At 41.5% G+C, this 17,612-nt stretch overlaps 1 protein-coding gene across 1 annotated transcript in view; it reads right to left on the bottom strand.

Moving 5' to 3' along the window:
* Positions 1-16,743, bottom strand: part of COQ10B (coenzyme Q10B) — a 22,165-nt gene extending 5,422 nt beyond the window's left edge. Inside the window, exons 1-4 of the mRNA XM_032803595.2 lie at positions 16,605-16,743; positions 11,179-11,328; positions 7,033-7,225; positions 2,966-3,067 (exon numbers count right to left, since the gene is read on the bottom strand). Coding sequence (XP_032659486.1) covers positions 2,966-3,067; positions 7,033-7,225; positions 11,179-11,328; positions 16,605-16,678 — 519 coding nt within the window. The 5' untranslated portion in view covers positions 16,679-16,743. The remainder of the gene's footprint in view (positions 1-2,965; positions 3,068-7,032; positions 7,226-11,178; positions 11,329-16,604) is intronic.
* Positions 16,744-17,612: the final 869 nt, after the last annotated feature.

Below are 17,612 nucleotides of genomic sequence, written 5' to 3' on the forward strand. Positions count from 1 at the left end.
CCGGATCACTTTTTTTCCCTTCTAAAAATAGGAACTACGTTAGCAATTCTCCAGTCATACGGTACAACCCCCGAGTTTACCGATTGATTAAAAATTCTCGCTAACGGCCTCGCAATTTCATGCGCCAGTTCCTTTAATATCCTTGGATGGAGATTGTCCGGGCCCTCCGATTTTGTCCCATTAAGCGGTTCAAGTTTGGCCTCTACCTCAGATGAGGTAATATCCACCTCCATATCCTCATTCCCACCAAACTGGAATCATGTGTCTTAACTCAGTTATATTAGTTGCATACACAAGTCACCCTAGTAAGAGAAATTTTTACAAAATTCCCATATGGTTTAGTAGATGATAATTTACCACAATCAGTACTAAGTGCTGCAGCATAGTGTTAGGATATACTCAGCTGCTGCAGGTGCAGTCTTTCCTGTAAGATGCTTAATCATCAAGTGTCATTCTTCCTAAGAGTCAGTGTTAAGAGTGGTGTCCCAATTAAATTCCAAATGAGGCACTCATAGCCTGCAACTCTATTCTTTAGGGAACAAGAACTCCCAGGGCAGGGACCAAGAGTTGTGTCCTGCAAAAAAGTATCAGTTTAATTTTGTTTAAGAACTTCTGATAGTACAGATTTTTCCAGTGAACTGCAAATATGCTGTACTTAAGGTATGTAGGAAGAATGGTTAAAAAGGGCTAAAACACAGCTTAGACTCAGATACCTCTCATTCAGAATTCATGCTGACTTAGAAGACTGGCATAGTAGCCTGAAGGAGCAAGCAACAGCTCAGATTTCTATTTTTGCATCTAAACCTACATCCGTAAAACTAAATTTTTAGTTGTTTCACTTAAACCCTAAGTTATTGCAAATCACTTAGTTTTACTGTCACATTTTTTTTGTTTCACAGATGGAGAAAAGACTTAGTAAATTACTTAGCTGTAGCCACACAGCAAGTCAGTGGCAGAGCAAGGATGAGCATTCCAAAGTGCCTCACTACACCCAATGAACTAAACTGTCTCTACTTCTGTTACTGACAGAAACCATTTACCTCTTCAAAATAGTGTGGATAGCAAAGGGCCCTGATAGCAGTTCCACATGAAGTTGAACAGTGTTGGTTTAAAGGCCAATTTTGACTCCCTTTAACAAAGGTGTCAACCTAGAATGCCATAAAATGGTTTAGGTAAAATAATTTTTTTTTTAAAGTTTGTTTCCTTAGAACAAGGTATCTGGATTATGGGATTTAAAACCAGTCATTCTAACTTTCTCAACTCAGACATGGTTTGGGATAAAGCCTTCAGCATTTCTGCAGAACAATCTTCAGTGGGAGCTAGCATACTGCTTTTTTTTGAGGAACTTTAGGACAATACATTTTTCTGGGGAGCTTTTATGTTCTATGAGTAAAAGAGTTTGGGGGGTCCATACATCTTGCAAGATTAAGTGGCATGTCCTGTGGGAGAAACAACTGAATTTTACAGGCACGTGCTTGTTTTTCCTATTACTGAATTTGTGATGTTCCTAATCCCAGTAAACTGAAGGAGATTAGCCCAAGCAAGAGGGTCTCAAATTACAAGAGGCACCAAAAGAGCTCTCTCCTATTTACAAGAGAGTTTCTTAAATCAGGGAATTCCAGCAGGTGGCAACAGTATCTACTCAGATGGGAGTACAGCATTTGCTGCTGTAGGCCAGGCTATATACAGAGGTGCAGGTTTATAGGTGGGTCCTGGCTTAGGAATGATGACCAAAAAATATAAAATAAAAAAACCCCACAAGCATACTATATATTTTAGACAGACAGACAGACAAAGGAATTAGGAAATACATTTAAAAAACTGAGTAACTTAAAAGGGAGATAGAAAATAAATAGGAGAAACTACAGAAGCAGTAATACAGGGAAAAAGCTACCTGGAAGTATTAACAAATCAGACATTACATCTAAAGGGCTAACAGTTTTGAACTGCAGTAGTTTCCCATACAACAGAGAGGTGTTATTTGCCCTGAATACAACTCCAGTGTAACTGTCTGGAATACTGCATCTAACTGCAGCCACCTCATTACCAAACCATCTAAACAGCATGCAGGCAGTTCATAAGGGAGAAAAAGTGATTAGGGGGCTGGAGCACTTATGTTGAGAAAAGAGTAGAACAGGAGAGCTCAATATACATAGCTTGGCTAGAAACAACCAAAAAGGGACTGGATAACAGTACAAAGAAGGAAGAAGAAAGGTCTATACACAAATACCACACATCCTAACTGAAATTATTAAGAGGTTGTCGAATAGCCAACCAACAGAAGTGGTGAAGTCCTCTCCATGGGAATATTTAAAACTAGAAGATAACATAAGAACAATCCTGTATTTGTGGGGACATGGTCTTTATCAGGGGTTCTCAAACGGGGGGTTGCAAAATTCTTATATGGGGAGGTCATGAGCTGTGAGCCTCCACACCCCAAAACCCTGCATTGCCTCCAGCATTTATAATAGTGTTAGATATATATAAAAACATTTTAATTGATTGGAGGGGTGCACACTCAGAGGCTTGCTATGTGAAAGGGGTCTCACCAGTAAAAAGAAAGTTTGAGAATCATTGGTCTATATCATCTACTAGGCTATTCTGTCTAGACTTACAATTATCCCATATGTACTCATTTGTCTGGCAACCTGGAAAACACCAGCATTAAGTGTTTAGTAGTTTGGGGGGGTGCGGATGGGGAATACTCATCCCCCTGAAATACTTCATTGCAATGGAAGCTAATGTTTTCATCCAAGAAGTATTTCTCATGAGGACTACAAAGGGAAAATTTTCACATAACATTTAACAGAGTAACTTTTTTAAAGTTAGCTTGCTTTTTCAGTGTATGTGCTTCGCATATTTTTCTTTAGCAGCAGCACATGTGTTTATCATGGCTGTAGTTTGTTTTTAAGTACATTTTCATGTCCCATTTCCAGCCGTCAGTGAGCTTAATTACCATACTTACTGAAAAATCCAAGGTACATGTTCTTGGATAACCTGGGATTCCCGGACCAAAACGCCACACAGTTTCCAGATGATTAAATAGTTTCCCATCTGTGCAGGATGCCTAAAAGAAAGTTTAAGAGTTAAGCTAGAACTAAGCTCTTGTACATTAAATATACAAAGGAAGTTAATGTTTTCACATTTCACTACATGTTAAAGGGCATGGTACAGCTAAGAATTCCCCTTCCATTGAAGCCAAGATAAGATCAGTTTATCTACAATAACTTGATTACGTTGCTTTAAATTATCTGCATGAGGAGCAGTCCTTAGGTGGAAAAAGGAGGATGTGGAGAGGGCCAATTTCTGTTCCCAGATCCACAAAACAGATTTCAAACCAGGTGCATAGAACTAAACAGGCCTGCACAACATGAGGCCCACGGAGGCTCACTGTGCAGCCTGCAGTGGGGAATCAAAGGGCTCTGGGCTGCCCACAGCTGTGGGGAGCCCAGTGCCCTTTAAATCCCAGCCACGGCTGGGATTCAAAAGGCTCTGAGCTGCCTGCACCGGCAGGGAGCCCAGAGCTCTCTAAATCTCAGCCGCAGCCGGGATTCAAAAGGCTCTGGGCTGCCCGCAGCGGCGGAGAGCCCAGAGCTCTTTAAATCCCAGTTGCGGCCGGGATTCATAGGGCTCTGGGCTGCCCGCAGCCACGGGGAGCCCAGAGCCCTTTAAATCTCAGCCGCGGTTGGGATTCAAAAGGCTCTGAGCTGCTGGCAGTGGCGGGGAGCCCAGAGCCCTTTAAATCCTAGCCGCGGCCAGGATTCAAAAGGCCCTTGGCTGCTGGCAGCATTGGGGAGCCCAGAACCCTTTAAATCTCAGCCACAGCTGGGATTCATAGGGCTCTGGGCTACCCGCAGCATCAGGGAGCCCAGCGCCCTTTGAATCCCGGCCGCAGCTCCAGGGGATGGGCTGGGGCTGGGATTTAAAGGGCCTGGGCTCCCCTCAGCAGCAGGAGCTCTGGGCCCTTTAAATTCCTGCCCCAGCCCCGCAAAGCTCCGGGTTCCCCCTGCCGCTGGAGCCCTGGGCCCTTAAATTTGCCCCTCAGGGCTCCCAGCCACCTCTTCAGCTGGGAGCCCCTGGTTGATTTAAAATCAAGTATCACCTCCCCACCCCCAACCTTCCTTTTTGGCCCACAGCTGTTTTGGTGGGGCAGTGCTGGGGAAGGAGGGTTTGCTTCTGCAGGACTGGGTGGTGCTGGGGCGGGGTGTTTCTGCGGGGCCAGGGGTTTTGGCCCTCAGCTGTTTTCTTTGGAGTAATGTGGCCCTCGCCGCTTTACGAGTTGTGCAGGCCTGAACTAAGAGATCAACATATGTAGGACAAGCAGAATAGTGCCCTAGTATTGTAAATTGCAATTATTTAGTACCACTGTGCTGTAAATACCATCGTTTTAAACGAAGCATCTGATATTTAACCTTTACTATTTCTTGTATAAATGCACTGAAATGCCTCCAATATTTGTAATTACACTGTATAAGTAGTCTTAATTTGTAGATACTGTCTTTTGATGCTATACAATATTAGTGGCAGTATGTTAAACTACCACAGGTCTCAACTTCAGCCACTTTTGTAAGTTTGAGACTTCACAAATATTCTGTCATGAGAAATACATGTCATTAAGGAACATATTCTACCACTTTCACTGAATGAACAGTCTCGTTGATTTCAATGTAAGGGTTTAATCTATAGAAGAATAGCAGAATCTAGCCGAAAGTGTACATTAGAGGCCTTGCCTAAAGCTTTATATTAGGGGAGCATACTGGTGTTGACTTCATAACCTCCACTCTGGCATTAGAAGATCAATGTAGCCCTTATTTTCACTCACTCGTTTGCTGTCCAAACCCAGATTTGGGCTGGCCATACTTCCAGCAGAGGAGGACTGAACAATGCTCCCTCATCAAAAGTCACCCAAATCCTGCTTCCCAGTTGGCAACTCTTCTAGCTTCAATGGATGCATCAACACTAGAATTTTTTTCCTTCATATCTGCCACTGTTGATATCAACGATTCAACTCTGTCAGCAACAGCAATGGTGGGTAGGTGCTGCTGGTGTTTTAGCCACCATAACAACACAAGGTAGAATGTCAGCAGCTCGTTTACGGTACCATTCCCACATCACCAACACCAATGGATCTGAACAGTGGGAATTTTTAGGGGGGAAAATCCTTGTATAGACAAAGACAGTAGATCTGGGAGAGAACTTACGCACCAAAAATAGATTTCTCCCTTCACCACTCTTAGGGGTGAAGTATTCTAGTCCAGTGGTTCTCAATCATGGATCCGCAAGCCCTTTCAGGGGGTCTGCAGAGCCCTGCGGCTGAAACCCAGTGCCCTGAGCCCCAACACTGAAGTCAGGAGCGTTATGCCGCCATCCCCACCACCACCACCACTCGCTGTACCCTGAGTGGTTTTCAAGCCTTTTGAACTGATTCCTCCCTTTGAGTTATATTTTTTGGTTGCATCCCCACACAGCTCAGACAGGCTGGGTGGCCTCCTGAGTGAATCGGGTGGAGGTGGCACTCCCTCCCAGGCCCCCACTGTGCAGAGCTGGCTTAAGCCTCACCAGCTCTTGCCCCCCCAAATAAAAGTAAAACTATGCCTATGCCCAAGGGTCCCCCCTTCCCTGAACCCACTGGGTTCTGGCTTTTTTATAGCCTGTTGAGGGGGGGGTCTCAGCAAGAAAAAGGTTGAGAACCCCTGCTCTAGTCTTCTCCAAGACTAGATGTGCTCTTTTAAGGTGCACTGTAAATTAAGAAACAGTTGATGAGCAGCCTGATGCCAACATTGAGTCATCTTTTAGGTCAAGAGCCAGTCTTGTAAGGAAATAGTAGGGATAGAGTCCAGTCAGCATGTGAAACCTGAACTTTCTGCTGTAATTGTTCAGCTGTCTCAGGTCCATGATCCAAGAGAGACCATCTTTTTTCCTCCCAGAATGAGAAAGTACTTTAAATACAAGCCCTTCCCCCCACTGTAATGTCTTGGCATCTTTATATCTCCCATACTTAACATGAAATCCATTTCGGCTCTTAACAGTGTTTTATAAAAGGAATCGCTGGAAAGAATGGGTGGGAGAAAGAACAGATTTGGGCTGCTTACCCGAACAGTTATCTTTGATACAAGTTATCTATGGAAATTCTACTCCATGCTGCAAGAAAATGGACGAGACAATTCCCAAAGTGAAGAGGTGTGGGACAAAAAAGTGTAAAAGAAACAGAGATTAGGCTCCCAAGCAACCCTTGGATTTGAACATGAATAGGTGCAGAGGACAAAAGAGCAGCTGAACTGTCAGACCTCTGCTTAAAATGTCCTTTTAATCTGCCTTTTTGGTTACTGCCATGGTTGAAACTTATAAAGAAGGGTAAAAGGAAACAGATTAAAGTTATCGCCTCTGGAACGTGAAAGAAGATCAAGCAGGGTTCCTTCTCTTCTGACCAGGTTAACTTGAAAGACAGAGCAGTAGACACAGTCTGCATCTTCTCATCAGTCTTGCTACTGAACAAGCCTTCACCATTAAAGGGCTTGAGCCTTTCCAGCCAAATAGGCCAAATAATGGAAGTCATGAATGCTGGAGAAGATTGATGACAAATGCCACAGTTCTTGCTGAAGTGTCTGAAGCATCATACCCACTCCTCAGAGAAAAAGGGTAAGTCAAGATTAATTAAGTTTAAAGAGGGTTATATAACACACACACTAACAAGCATACCTTATAATGAAGAGAACCAGGAATATGTATAGACATATCTCACATAAATGGCTGGTTATTTCTTACATAATAAAAATAAAGCAAAGATTTTTCTGCTTTGCAGCTCACATTTTAAAAACAAACAATGTTCAATATCCCTCAGCTGTAATTAGGTCTTAAACAAAAGCTACACACAGTCTGTGGAAATACCGCACCACTCAAAACAGCTTTATGAATCATTTTTAAATTTTGTTTTGAGGTCGTAGTTTCCTGTTTTTTTTTTTAAAGTATTAAGTTTATACAATCGGATATTAGGAAAAGTTACACACAAGAAATACACAAAATAAGAATTACCTTAACCAAGTGAGGTCTCACTAGGGTAACAACTGATGTATACTTCTCTAACACAGGAGGAAATCCTATTTCTAAGTGGGCTTTGCAGTATCCAGAACGTTTGGATAATATGTCTGACTTTTTACACCAAGGAACAAAGAGTTTGTAGTCCTCCACAACAGCTACCACTTCATACATTTCCTGCATGGAATACCTGGAAATAGAAACATGACATTACCAATTATAAAACTCTAGTAATTTAAATATAAAAGCTTCCAAGTCACTATAAATTAGATGGGGAACTTTAATTTTGGCATTTCCAAATCCATAAGTTCTTGACTTTGCAGCCTTACATCCTTTTAATATTTTAGCAGTAATTTATACAGTACTGTAAATACTGACTACACTTTACAAAAAGCTAAATGAAGAACATTTTCATTCTAAAAATCATACAATTTAGAATCTCAAAAGATACAATCAACTGAAGACAATATAGCTATTAAAAATGTACAGGTAACTTAGCTAATTAAAAATATAGTTAAGAAAGAGTTGTAAGCAATTTGGCACAAATCAGTATTTGCCCAAGAGAAGCAAGACATTGGAATAGATAAGATGCCACAGGTTGGGATGAGGTATGTTGGTAAAACTAGGTGGGGAAGCCAGCACAGTGCTTACCCACCATTTGTTCTGTCAAGCTGCTGCTATTAGTCCCTTGCATTTGAGAGCTAAAGTCCCAACCCTACAAACACACAAATGAGTAATTTGTAATTTCATGCATATTACTAGCCCCCCATATCCGTAAGTGTTTGCAGGATTGGAGCCTAAGTTACTCAGTATTTTTTTTTTTTTAAAGGCAAGCTAAAAGCTAATTTCAAGCAGTCTGCACATGCAATTCTTCAAGATAACCACTGTTGGTACTAAATTTTAGAAGTATCTCAAAAAGGAGGAACCTTTTAGTCTTAATTTTGGGGGCTTTTTAAGCTACTTCTGTATCAAATGGGCTTTACCAGAACAAAGAAACATACAAAACAAAAAAAACCCTAAAAAGAAGCCACTAGGCTAAGATGCTGGATTTAATTAAAAACCTCCTCCTGACTTTTTACTAAGTCGGGATCTCATTCAAACTCTTAGGATGAAAGCAAGGTGGAAATTCCAGTCGTGTCTTGAACTAGTTTTTAAATTAGGTAAAGGCAGAACGGAATTTCTACTGATTCTGACCCATATGCAAAGTTTCAGCCCAGGATAAATATTTATATCATCTTCATTTGTAATGGTCAAACAAGCATATCAGAAGATGTGGAAAATATTGCTATTTTTCCTAATTATCCATTAAGGCTCTTCAAATACTGCACAAATGATTTTCCACAGAACAGTTTTTATACCTCTAGTTCAGACTTCTAGACATGCAAAATTGCAGTAAATTCTACAGAGATACAGATTCTGTAGATCTTTATCTCTTCCTCCCACCCTTTAGCAAATCAACCACATTAATATGTTTTGCAGATCTACATGCCAGTTTGAAGGGAAAATTGCAGCTGCTTTTGGAAAGGGGAGAAAGCTAACTTGCAGACACACACACACACAAAAAAACTTGCAACCATTTGACATGGTAATTGCCCTCACTGAGACCTGTCAGAATCTTCTGAAGAAAACTGATTTTGATTTAACCAGTTATGACCCTTTGAAAGTCAAATTTTGTGCATATACAATACAATGAATATACAAGAGTTTCTAGAAAACAACAGACCTAATTAAAGAATCCTCCTGCTGCTGTAGTCTCTTTTCTTCTATCTGCCTCTAACCTTTCCACTCATACCTCCTCCTTTCTGCTTATTTCACCTCTTCTTTTCTCTTTAACCACTCTCCCCTATCTGGCTCCTTTTCCTATTATCTTTCATCGTAGTGGGAAAACCTTAGTTCAATCCCATCTCCCTACCCTTCATTTCTTTAATCCTTCAGCATGCTATGAACTGCCTAGTTTAACCGTCAAGATACATCTATCAGCTACCTCACCAACTCCATTATCTTATCCCATCAGCCCTTGTCCTCACATCACCCCTCATCCTGTGCCCAGCATTTTGTTGTTTTCCCTCATACATCTTGTTTAAACTTCACATAGCAAATTGCCTGGGGACATGGACATTCTTATTTGTTTGAAGTGTTAATTACATTTATGGTGCTTTAGAAATAGTAAGTAAGATCAGCCCATACCCACAAAATGCTGAACACCTCCTGATAAGTACAGAGTGCCCTGACTTCCAAAGTGCAGAGTGCCTTGCAGGATTGGACCCTAAGGAAGTATGGGGATGGGTTTAAATTAAAGATTAAAAATGTTTAAGGAGCGTTTGGAAACAAAATTAAAAACAAAATTCCAATCTTGAGTTTCTCCTAAAACAACTAGTGACATTACAATCAATTAAAACAAAGTAGAACACGCAGCCCCTTTTCTGTTGTAGGTGTCCCAATGTCAGTCATCAAATTGAGAAGAAAGAGATCCTGAACTCTTGCATGTTTCCTATCAATTGAAAATGGAGGTCATTAAACTGTGGGGCACACCCTGTTAGTAACATCTGGGGGGCATGGTGGGGCCTGGGCCAGCCCCCACAGGAGTTGGGGAGGGAGCACCACCCAAACCCTCCCTGACCCCAGCTCAGCTCCAGTCCTGCCACCAGCCACGTTCTCAGCTCCTGTTCCCAGCCTCAGCACAACTCCACTCCTGGCCCTGCCCCTAGCCTCAGCCACAGCTCCAATCCTGGCCCGGGGCCAAGGCCGGGAGCAGAGCCACACCTGGGAGCGGCCCCATTCCCAGCCACAAATCCACCCCCAACTGCGGACTCAGCCCTGGCCCCTTTACCCCTGTCCGTCTCTACCCCCACAGCCGCAGCCTCATTCCTGGTGGAAGGGACAAGGGTAAAGGGGGGCGGTGACCCTCAAAAGTTTGGGGACCACTGATTTAAAATAACTCTTTAATGTTTAAAAAGTATTTCATTCCATCTTTAAATATATGTCAACAATGCAGACTTATGGATCTAGCAATAATGTCACATTAACAGAAGATAACTATATGTTTGTAAAATTAAAAAAAAAAAAAAACCCACAAGTGAGTGACATATCTGAATTGTGGCCAATACTCCTCAGTATTAAGAGACCAAAGAAGTATAGTATTCCAGCTGGGAGGTAGTCCGTTTTCCTGCACAGCTATATCCAAGTTTATCAATTAACCAAAGGTGCTCTACTACAGGAGGAGAGATACTAGTAACAGCTACAAAGACGAGATGTGTCAAAAGTGAAAGGGAAGACTATTTTTCCTCCATTCTAAAAAGGAAAGTTCTGCTTTGGAAAAATAAACAGAGAATCAGAGAAAAAGGATCATAAACATTACAGCTGTTGGCCAAGTTATTCTTTTGGATACACACATGTAGCTCACTGAAATTCAAGGATTGCTAGTCCTTTCATGCAAAGGCAGGGTTTGAAGAGGAAACAATGTGTCTCATATCCAGAACATGTGACTGGGAGGGTCCTAGCATGAAATCCTGGCTCTAATAAGATAAATGGGGGATTTGCTGTTGACTTCAATGGGGCCAGATTTCACCCTGGGCTGTAGCTCTGTACTTTTGTTTCCCCATCTATAAAACAGGGATAATGCTTCCTCTCCACACCCCCAAAAACAATCTAAAAGAACTCAAGATCATCAAATCAAAGGTGCAGTATAAGTGCAAAGTATTATCATATTCTTGGAGCAAATGAGGAAAAACTAGTTCAGTTCACACCTTTGTTATTTGCTGGAATTAGTTTTCTGCAGAAGCAGATTAAATGGTTAAGGCATTCTTTCCACTAGAAGGGGTAGCTGTTTTATTTACTATAATTTTTTTTTGAACACTGGGTTTAATTTCTGGACAACAGTCACATACTAAACCTTTCAAAACTGGCTAATGATTTTTAGTGTCTTCATTTTTTGGTGTTCAATTTGAGGCACTTGAAAGGGGACTGATTTTGAGGGGAGAGATGCTCTGCACTTTTTGAAAGTCAGGTTCCTTTAAAATCATTAGTCACCACTAAACATAAGCCATAAACATTTCTAGTATTTCTGATTATCTACAACAACTTGTGGAAACCAAATGCACAGAGACATCTATAAATCTATTTCTATAGTTCCATCATACAAACCCTATAATCCTTCTCTCAGAATATTCTTTTCTTTTGTTTCCGAATGGTGAAGCAATGTTGAAGAAAGTTCTTCTTGCGAAGGTACGGTTTGTTACCGATGCTTGCATTGGAGGAATTCTGCTCATCAGAATACCACATGAAGCCAAATGCCTGCAATTGTGAAAATGTTTTATTATAGTGTGTTTTCACTTAACAAAACAAATTATTAATGCATTGAAGTGAGACAGATAAGGTGGGTCATAAAAGATATGACCTGACCTATCTTCTCTCTCTAATATCCTGAGACCAACATGGCTATAACACTGCATACATTAAAGTGAGACATAAAGGCAACCTTTTCTACAGTACTGCTGAAAATTTTGGATTCAGATGTGAAAGTGAGCTCTGAAACAGTCTGTAAGCTGTTCAAGATGCAACGTTAACCTTTTTTTGCCTTTGGTGAAACTAAAAATAGTTTCCAGTCACGGAAAAAAAAATTGGCACACAGTAAAATACAAAGGCCTTCCCTTAAGACTTGGCTTCAAGTCAGTCTGAGGCCATGCACTAAACTGAGTTCACTCTGACTTGCAGAACAGCATTTCCTGCTAATACATAGCTTTCAGAAGTCATCTCTCATATTTTGTCCCATTCTGAACATGTGAACAGGATAAGAAGTTTGGACTCTGAGATACACAGCTGAATTCCACTAAAAATACATTCATATTTTTATGTTTTGGACTACAAGAAATTGGTTTCTCGTCCCCCCTTATTTTGTTTAAAAAGCAAGTTCCTGGCTGCATGGCCTTTTGGAGAGGAAACTACATTCCTTATCCTACTTTAGACATTTGTTTCTCCTGAAAGAGTTGAGATCATCATATATGATCTTAAACTCAAGTGTTTTCAGAAATAAAACTTCACCATTTACTTTTCAGAAATATTTATAAAAGGTTATATCTGTATTCTGTCAATGAATTTAATATTATGAAAAAATACAAAGCATATTTCAGTTTTTAAATGTGAATCATCACATTTATAGATTTATCTACAGTTAAATTCTCGACTCTGCTTGAGTTGGGATCTATCATTGTTAAGAAGCACTAATATATTTTATACAAAAGTTAACCTAAGAAGTCCTGATTTCTGGCATCAATGCATTTAAAAGAGAGCTCTACTATCTACCAATGATACCTTTCCCTATAATATCTAATGAACGATCTGGTTTTCTATCATATTTCTAACACAATCAGAGTTGTAACTCTAGATTCAAGCAGTCATATGGATCAGGAGTTAAAAATGGAAATGACCTTCCCCAATAAGCTAAAAGGTTTTTTTTTTACATAGCATACTTCTCCTTAACCACTGAAGTCTAACAAGTTATGATAACCAAGTGTAAACTGCCAACTATTTAAAGAAGAAACTATTAACTTTTGCTGGCCTGTGACTGCAAAACACCCAATTAATGTCCTACAGTAACCAACCGTATAAACCTATGGGGCAGACATTCAATACACCATGGAAGCATCATACCTGCTCTGCACTCACCTCAATGGAGCTTTATTACAGAACATTCAAATAATGCTGTAATTATACAAGCCATTTTACAAACATTCTTGAGACACAATCCCTGCTTTAAGGAGCTTATATAATAGAAATATCTACTTGAGTAACTAAATTCTATTCAAAACTATCATGAAGACTTTTAACAAAAATGCTTATGCCCCTAAGAACTGCAATAGTCATCCTTGATTGTACAACCACCCCAAGGCTACCCTTGCATTTAGTTCTGGTTCACCATGTTAGCAGGGAGAAAACCAATCTGGGAGGGACTTCAGAAGAGAACAAAGAACACAAACAGAGTCTGGAGAGATAATATATACATATCTTGGGAGGTAATAAACATGTGAAACAAGACCATAGACTACAAATATTTAAAACTGTGAACACCAGAGACAGAAAAGAATTACTTGGGATTGTATCAGAGATTCATACCAATACTCCTGTTTGTAATTAGGAAAGGGAAAGTTAGGCTGAGTATCTGGAAAACCCTTGGGAATGACATCTATTTGACTGTAGGACAGTTGTATCTCAAAAGGTGTGAATACAGTCCCATAATTTAGCAATAACCTGGACAAGATGCAGCAAGGTACCATAGAGAGAAAGTCTTGCAGTGCCAGGGAGTTTGATAAAATAATTAATAAATCCTTATCCATATCCCATTTCTATAAATCTGGCCAATGCACTCAGAAAACTTGGGATAGGCCTTATTTTGGAGCACTAACTTTATTTTACATTTAAGTTGGCCTCTCTTGACCACAGACAAAAATAAAGCATGAGAGTTTTTAAATATGTACAGTACATTGTCAAAAATAAATGTGTATTTAAATTTCTGTAACAATACAGTAAAAATATTTCAAACCATTTTTCAGCTAGACTTGTTTTGCAACTTTCAAATCCCAATCCTTTATGTTAAATAACATAAATAAGAACAATGAGAAATAATTGCTGATAGGTAATGTCTGGTTTAGAGTTTTAATACCATTCAAGGCAGGCATGATTAACATAAGAAATTACAAGTTTAACAAGTCTGGGGAGGTTTCATATGGAATACTGCATCATCCGTTTATTTTCTCTTGATTTCATCTGAAGATAAATCAGATATCAAGAATGTGCTGTCTTCAGCTCTGATTCAGGAAAGCATCCTTACAGGAGACATCACTTTAATATGTGATACCAGTGGGACTTAAGCAAAGGCATTCTCTGGAATCGGGCTTTTAACTCTTTCAAGGTCACATGTAGTAAGTAGCAAAGTATTTAGTTTAGGTATATAAAAAACAGTGCTCAACACTCATTGTTCATCCATCCTCAAATACTAAATATTCTCAATTTTACAGATAGGGCAACAGATGCAGAGTATTAACTTATTCAAGGTCACAGAGGGTAGATAGCAGCAGTGCCCATATTAGAATTCAGAAGCACTTGGCTTCTAGTCCTGCATTCACCCCACTCTAGCAACAGGGCAGCCAGCTTTCACATCTTAATGTACTTTTTTACTATTATCCAATCCAATCACTTGCTGCTTTATCTCCAAATGCTAGGATGCCAATTATGGTACCACATGGCTTTCGTGCTCCACAGAGTAAACAGTTACTACTGTATCTTACATGTTCAAATAAGATATACTCCATGATTTTAATAAATTTAAAAAAACAGATCTGTTTTAAGATTAAAGTTGATTAGAATCAAGTACTAGAAGAAGAGAGATATCTAACAAATGATAAAAAAGACTGAGATTAGTACTAAGGATGTGCCAGTGTAACCGTATTCATAGTTTCTCAAATATCAGTTTCATCAAGATAATGTCATCTGATGGCTGTTTTATGGCCTATGACACCAATGTGACAAGTTGATCTCATTCCAAACCCCAGTGGACATCAATTTCTCCCTAATTAGTTAGTTTGGTACTCAACACACAGGCAGAGCAAAGCTCACACATTAGAAGGGTTGTAAGCAGCTGCATGGTGTTAAGATACCACATAGACATCTTTCCTTTTCACATAATTGTGGAGCTTTCCACAGTGCTCCTCTCTGCACTAGGTGACAAAGTAAAAAAGTACTTTATGGAAGAGTGGTCTGAATGTCTCTCCCTTTTATTAATAGCACAATATGTATTTGGTACTTGCATTATACAAGTTGTTATAAAGATACATTTATATAAAAGTTTGGTACAGATTGGATCTATAGCGAAGTATTTGGTAGATCATGAACATACTGCTTATAAAAACCCTAGTAATATCTGCACTCCCCTAATTCTTTATTTCACTGTCAATGACAGAAAGTCCTGAACACACTATCATTAGAAGACAAGTTACACTTGGATCAAAAGCACCTAAACATCATGTTTCTTTAAGACAGGATGTAACCATATTCAAATGTTACTAGGTAGTTTTCAACAAGATTCTAGATAACAGACTTTTCTGTGTTAGACAGTTTCTGGGAATGGAGTTTGTCCTCAAACCATGCACATTAAATCATTTTTTAAAAAGCTACTTTCATTTAACAAGAATGAACTATTTTAGTATCTCCAGCCCACATTAAACTTCATTTGAATGTAGACAGGACATAAAATGACGTTTTTTCCCTCCAAAGAGGGAAAAAAGATCCCACATTTTGCTACTTCAGTCCCTGTGTTGAACAACTGAATGCAGTTTATGATATCATGAAGGGATTTCAACTCCAGCCTATTTATTGCCAGTTTTAAATATGGGGAAAAGGGGAACCAGGCACCTTACCTCAACCTTAACATGGAGGCACAACCAGCAGCTCCCTAATACCAATAAAGACTGGAAGAGACCTTTTATTATTTCACTCCTTATTAAGAGAAATAATTTGAGTCCATTTTGCTTTCCAAGTTTTCTTTTGTTTTCACACAACCTGCCTCTATAATTGAAACACTGGGTTTAACAGCACCGGTTGTGACACAAAGTGGGTAGGTTTTGACTCTTAGTCAACCTTACATTTATTAAAATGTCATAACATAAGTCTTGAAATACGTTTGAAATGTGCCCAAAAATTATACATATTGGTTCAGCTAGAGCAGTGGTCCCCAACGTGGTGCCTGTAGGTGCCATGGCGCCCGCCGGGGCATTCATGTGGGTCCGCCTACTGCCCAGCAGGGGATAGAAGCTGCGGCGCCACGCCCGCTGGGGACAGAATGCTCCGGGCTCCCGTGTTCTCTGTCCTCAGGGCTTTTTTCCAACTTCTCTCTGGATTCATATATTATGTAATATTAATTATGATGTTTTTTTCATATTATTTAATGTACAAATACAAAATAAGCCTTGAAAAATTGTTGGTGCCCGCCACACTCTTCTGAAAACGCGAATGTGCTACTGGCCACACAAAGGTTGGGGACCACAGAGCTAGAGAGTGTCAGTGTGTAAACTGTTAATGTTTTGCATTTCCTTCAAGCAGAACCAGATGTTTCATCTGGAGTAAATTTTTTTGGAATCATCATACTCCTGTGACACTATTTCACTCTTAAATTATCCCCGTAACTCCAGTGTGTTGGGGGTTTCCCCAAAGGATTTACCTAGTTACCTATTTATTGCCTTTGAGCTGGAAAGAGCCTTGGGCCCCACGACCCCAAGTGCCCAAATCCTCAGCCAGACAGGGGCTCCCAGAGGAGCGAGCAGTTACCCCACTCAGCGCCAGCGTGTTCACTCTGGAGCCTACTGATCGCAAGGCGAATGTCAACGTTGCTAATTATCGCCACTCAGCTCTCGGGCGCCGGGTGGAGCGAGCAGGGGCAGGCTCAAGTGAGATTCCTAGTTCCTAGGCGGTGGGAGGAGCTGCTCGTAGTACGGGAAAGAACGGGGCGCGAGGGGTCACTAGCCCCTTTAAACCTGCCCATGTCCCTGTGACTGGCCGGACGCGAGGACCCCGCCTACCTGAGAACGCTTCTGTGCGGCGCCGTGAGCCTTTCGGCGAGCACTTTCCCAAGCGCCCGGCCGCTCCGCGCCATGTTCGGCCCCGCTGCCTCACCTCCCCATCCCAGTCAGTCAGCCTAACGGCTGCCGGCGCCAGACCCGCCCCCATTATTAGCAAGCCAATCACCGCGCAGCAGCCGCCCAGTCACCGCCAATCACCGTGTCCAAAGTCCCTGACGTCACTATGTGGACCGCGGTGTCCTACCCTCGACACACCCTCCCCCACACCCACCCCATGACTCTGGTGCGCGAGCGCGAGACAGGGCTACGGGACCGCGCGCAGTCACAAGGCTTAGGGCTGACTTTGTCGGGGTTACATAAGGCTTGAGGCAACAGGGGCGGGGCGAATGCTGGAATCAGCCCGTTGATTGGCCGAATGGAGTGACAGTCAGTTGCCCTTAAAGTTACATAGCCTGGGGTCGAGAGGAGCAAGACACGGCATTGCGGTGCGTCCTTCCACCTTCAGTGTTCTGCAGTGCGCCGGGCAATTCCCCCACGAGCCTTCCGTCCTGGTTCCCGCCTTCCAGCGACCCCCCACTAGACCCTGCCTCATCTCCAAGCCTCTGCTCAGATCCTGTCCTGTAGCCCCCTCCCCTCAGACCGTGCCCTATAGTCCGCTCCAGTGCTTGCCCCTCATCTCCAATTCCCGCATCTCTCAGACCCTGCCTATAGCCCCCTCCAATGCTTCTCCCTTGTCACCCGCTTCCCTACCTCTCAGGTCGTGCCCCTTCTCTCTAGCTCTCCCACCCCACCCGGGCACAGTAACTTCTGTATTTTTGAAGCAGCTCCAATCTAGTCAACAGGGCCATGTATGGGGGAGGAGGCAAATTCTGTGAGCCTTGCATTTTGGGGTGACAATGCCCCCTGCCTCACAAACTACACCCATGCTCCCTCCACAGGCCCTCCCCTTGTCTCCTCTCCCCCATCCACACAATCCAGACCCAGCCCTGTGGTGTCCAGTGCTCCTGT

Source organism: Chelonoidis abingdonii, chromosome 10, assembly GCF_003597395.2.
Source record: "Chelonoidis abingdonii isolate Lonesome George chromosome 10, CheloAbing_2.0, whole genome shotgun sequence".
Taxonomy (NCBI): domain Eukaryota; kingdom Metazoa; phylum Chordata; order Testudines; family Testudinidae; genus Chelonoidis; species Chelonoidis abingdonii.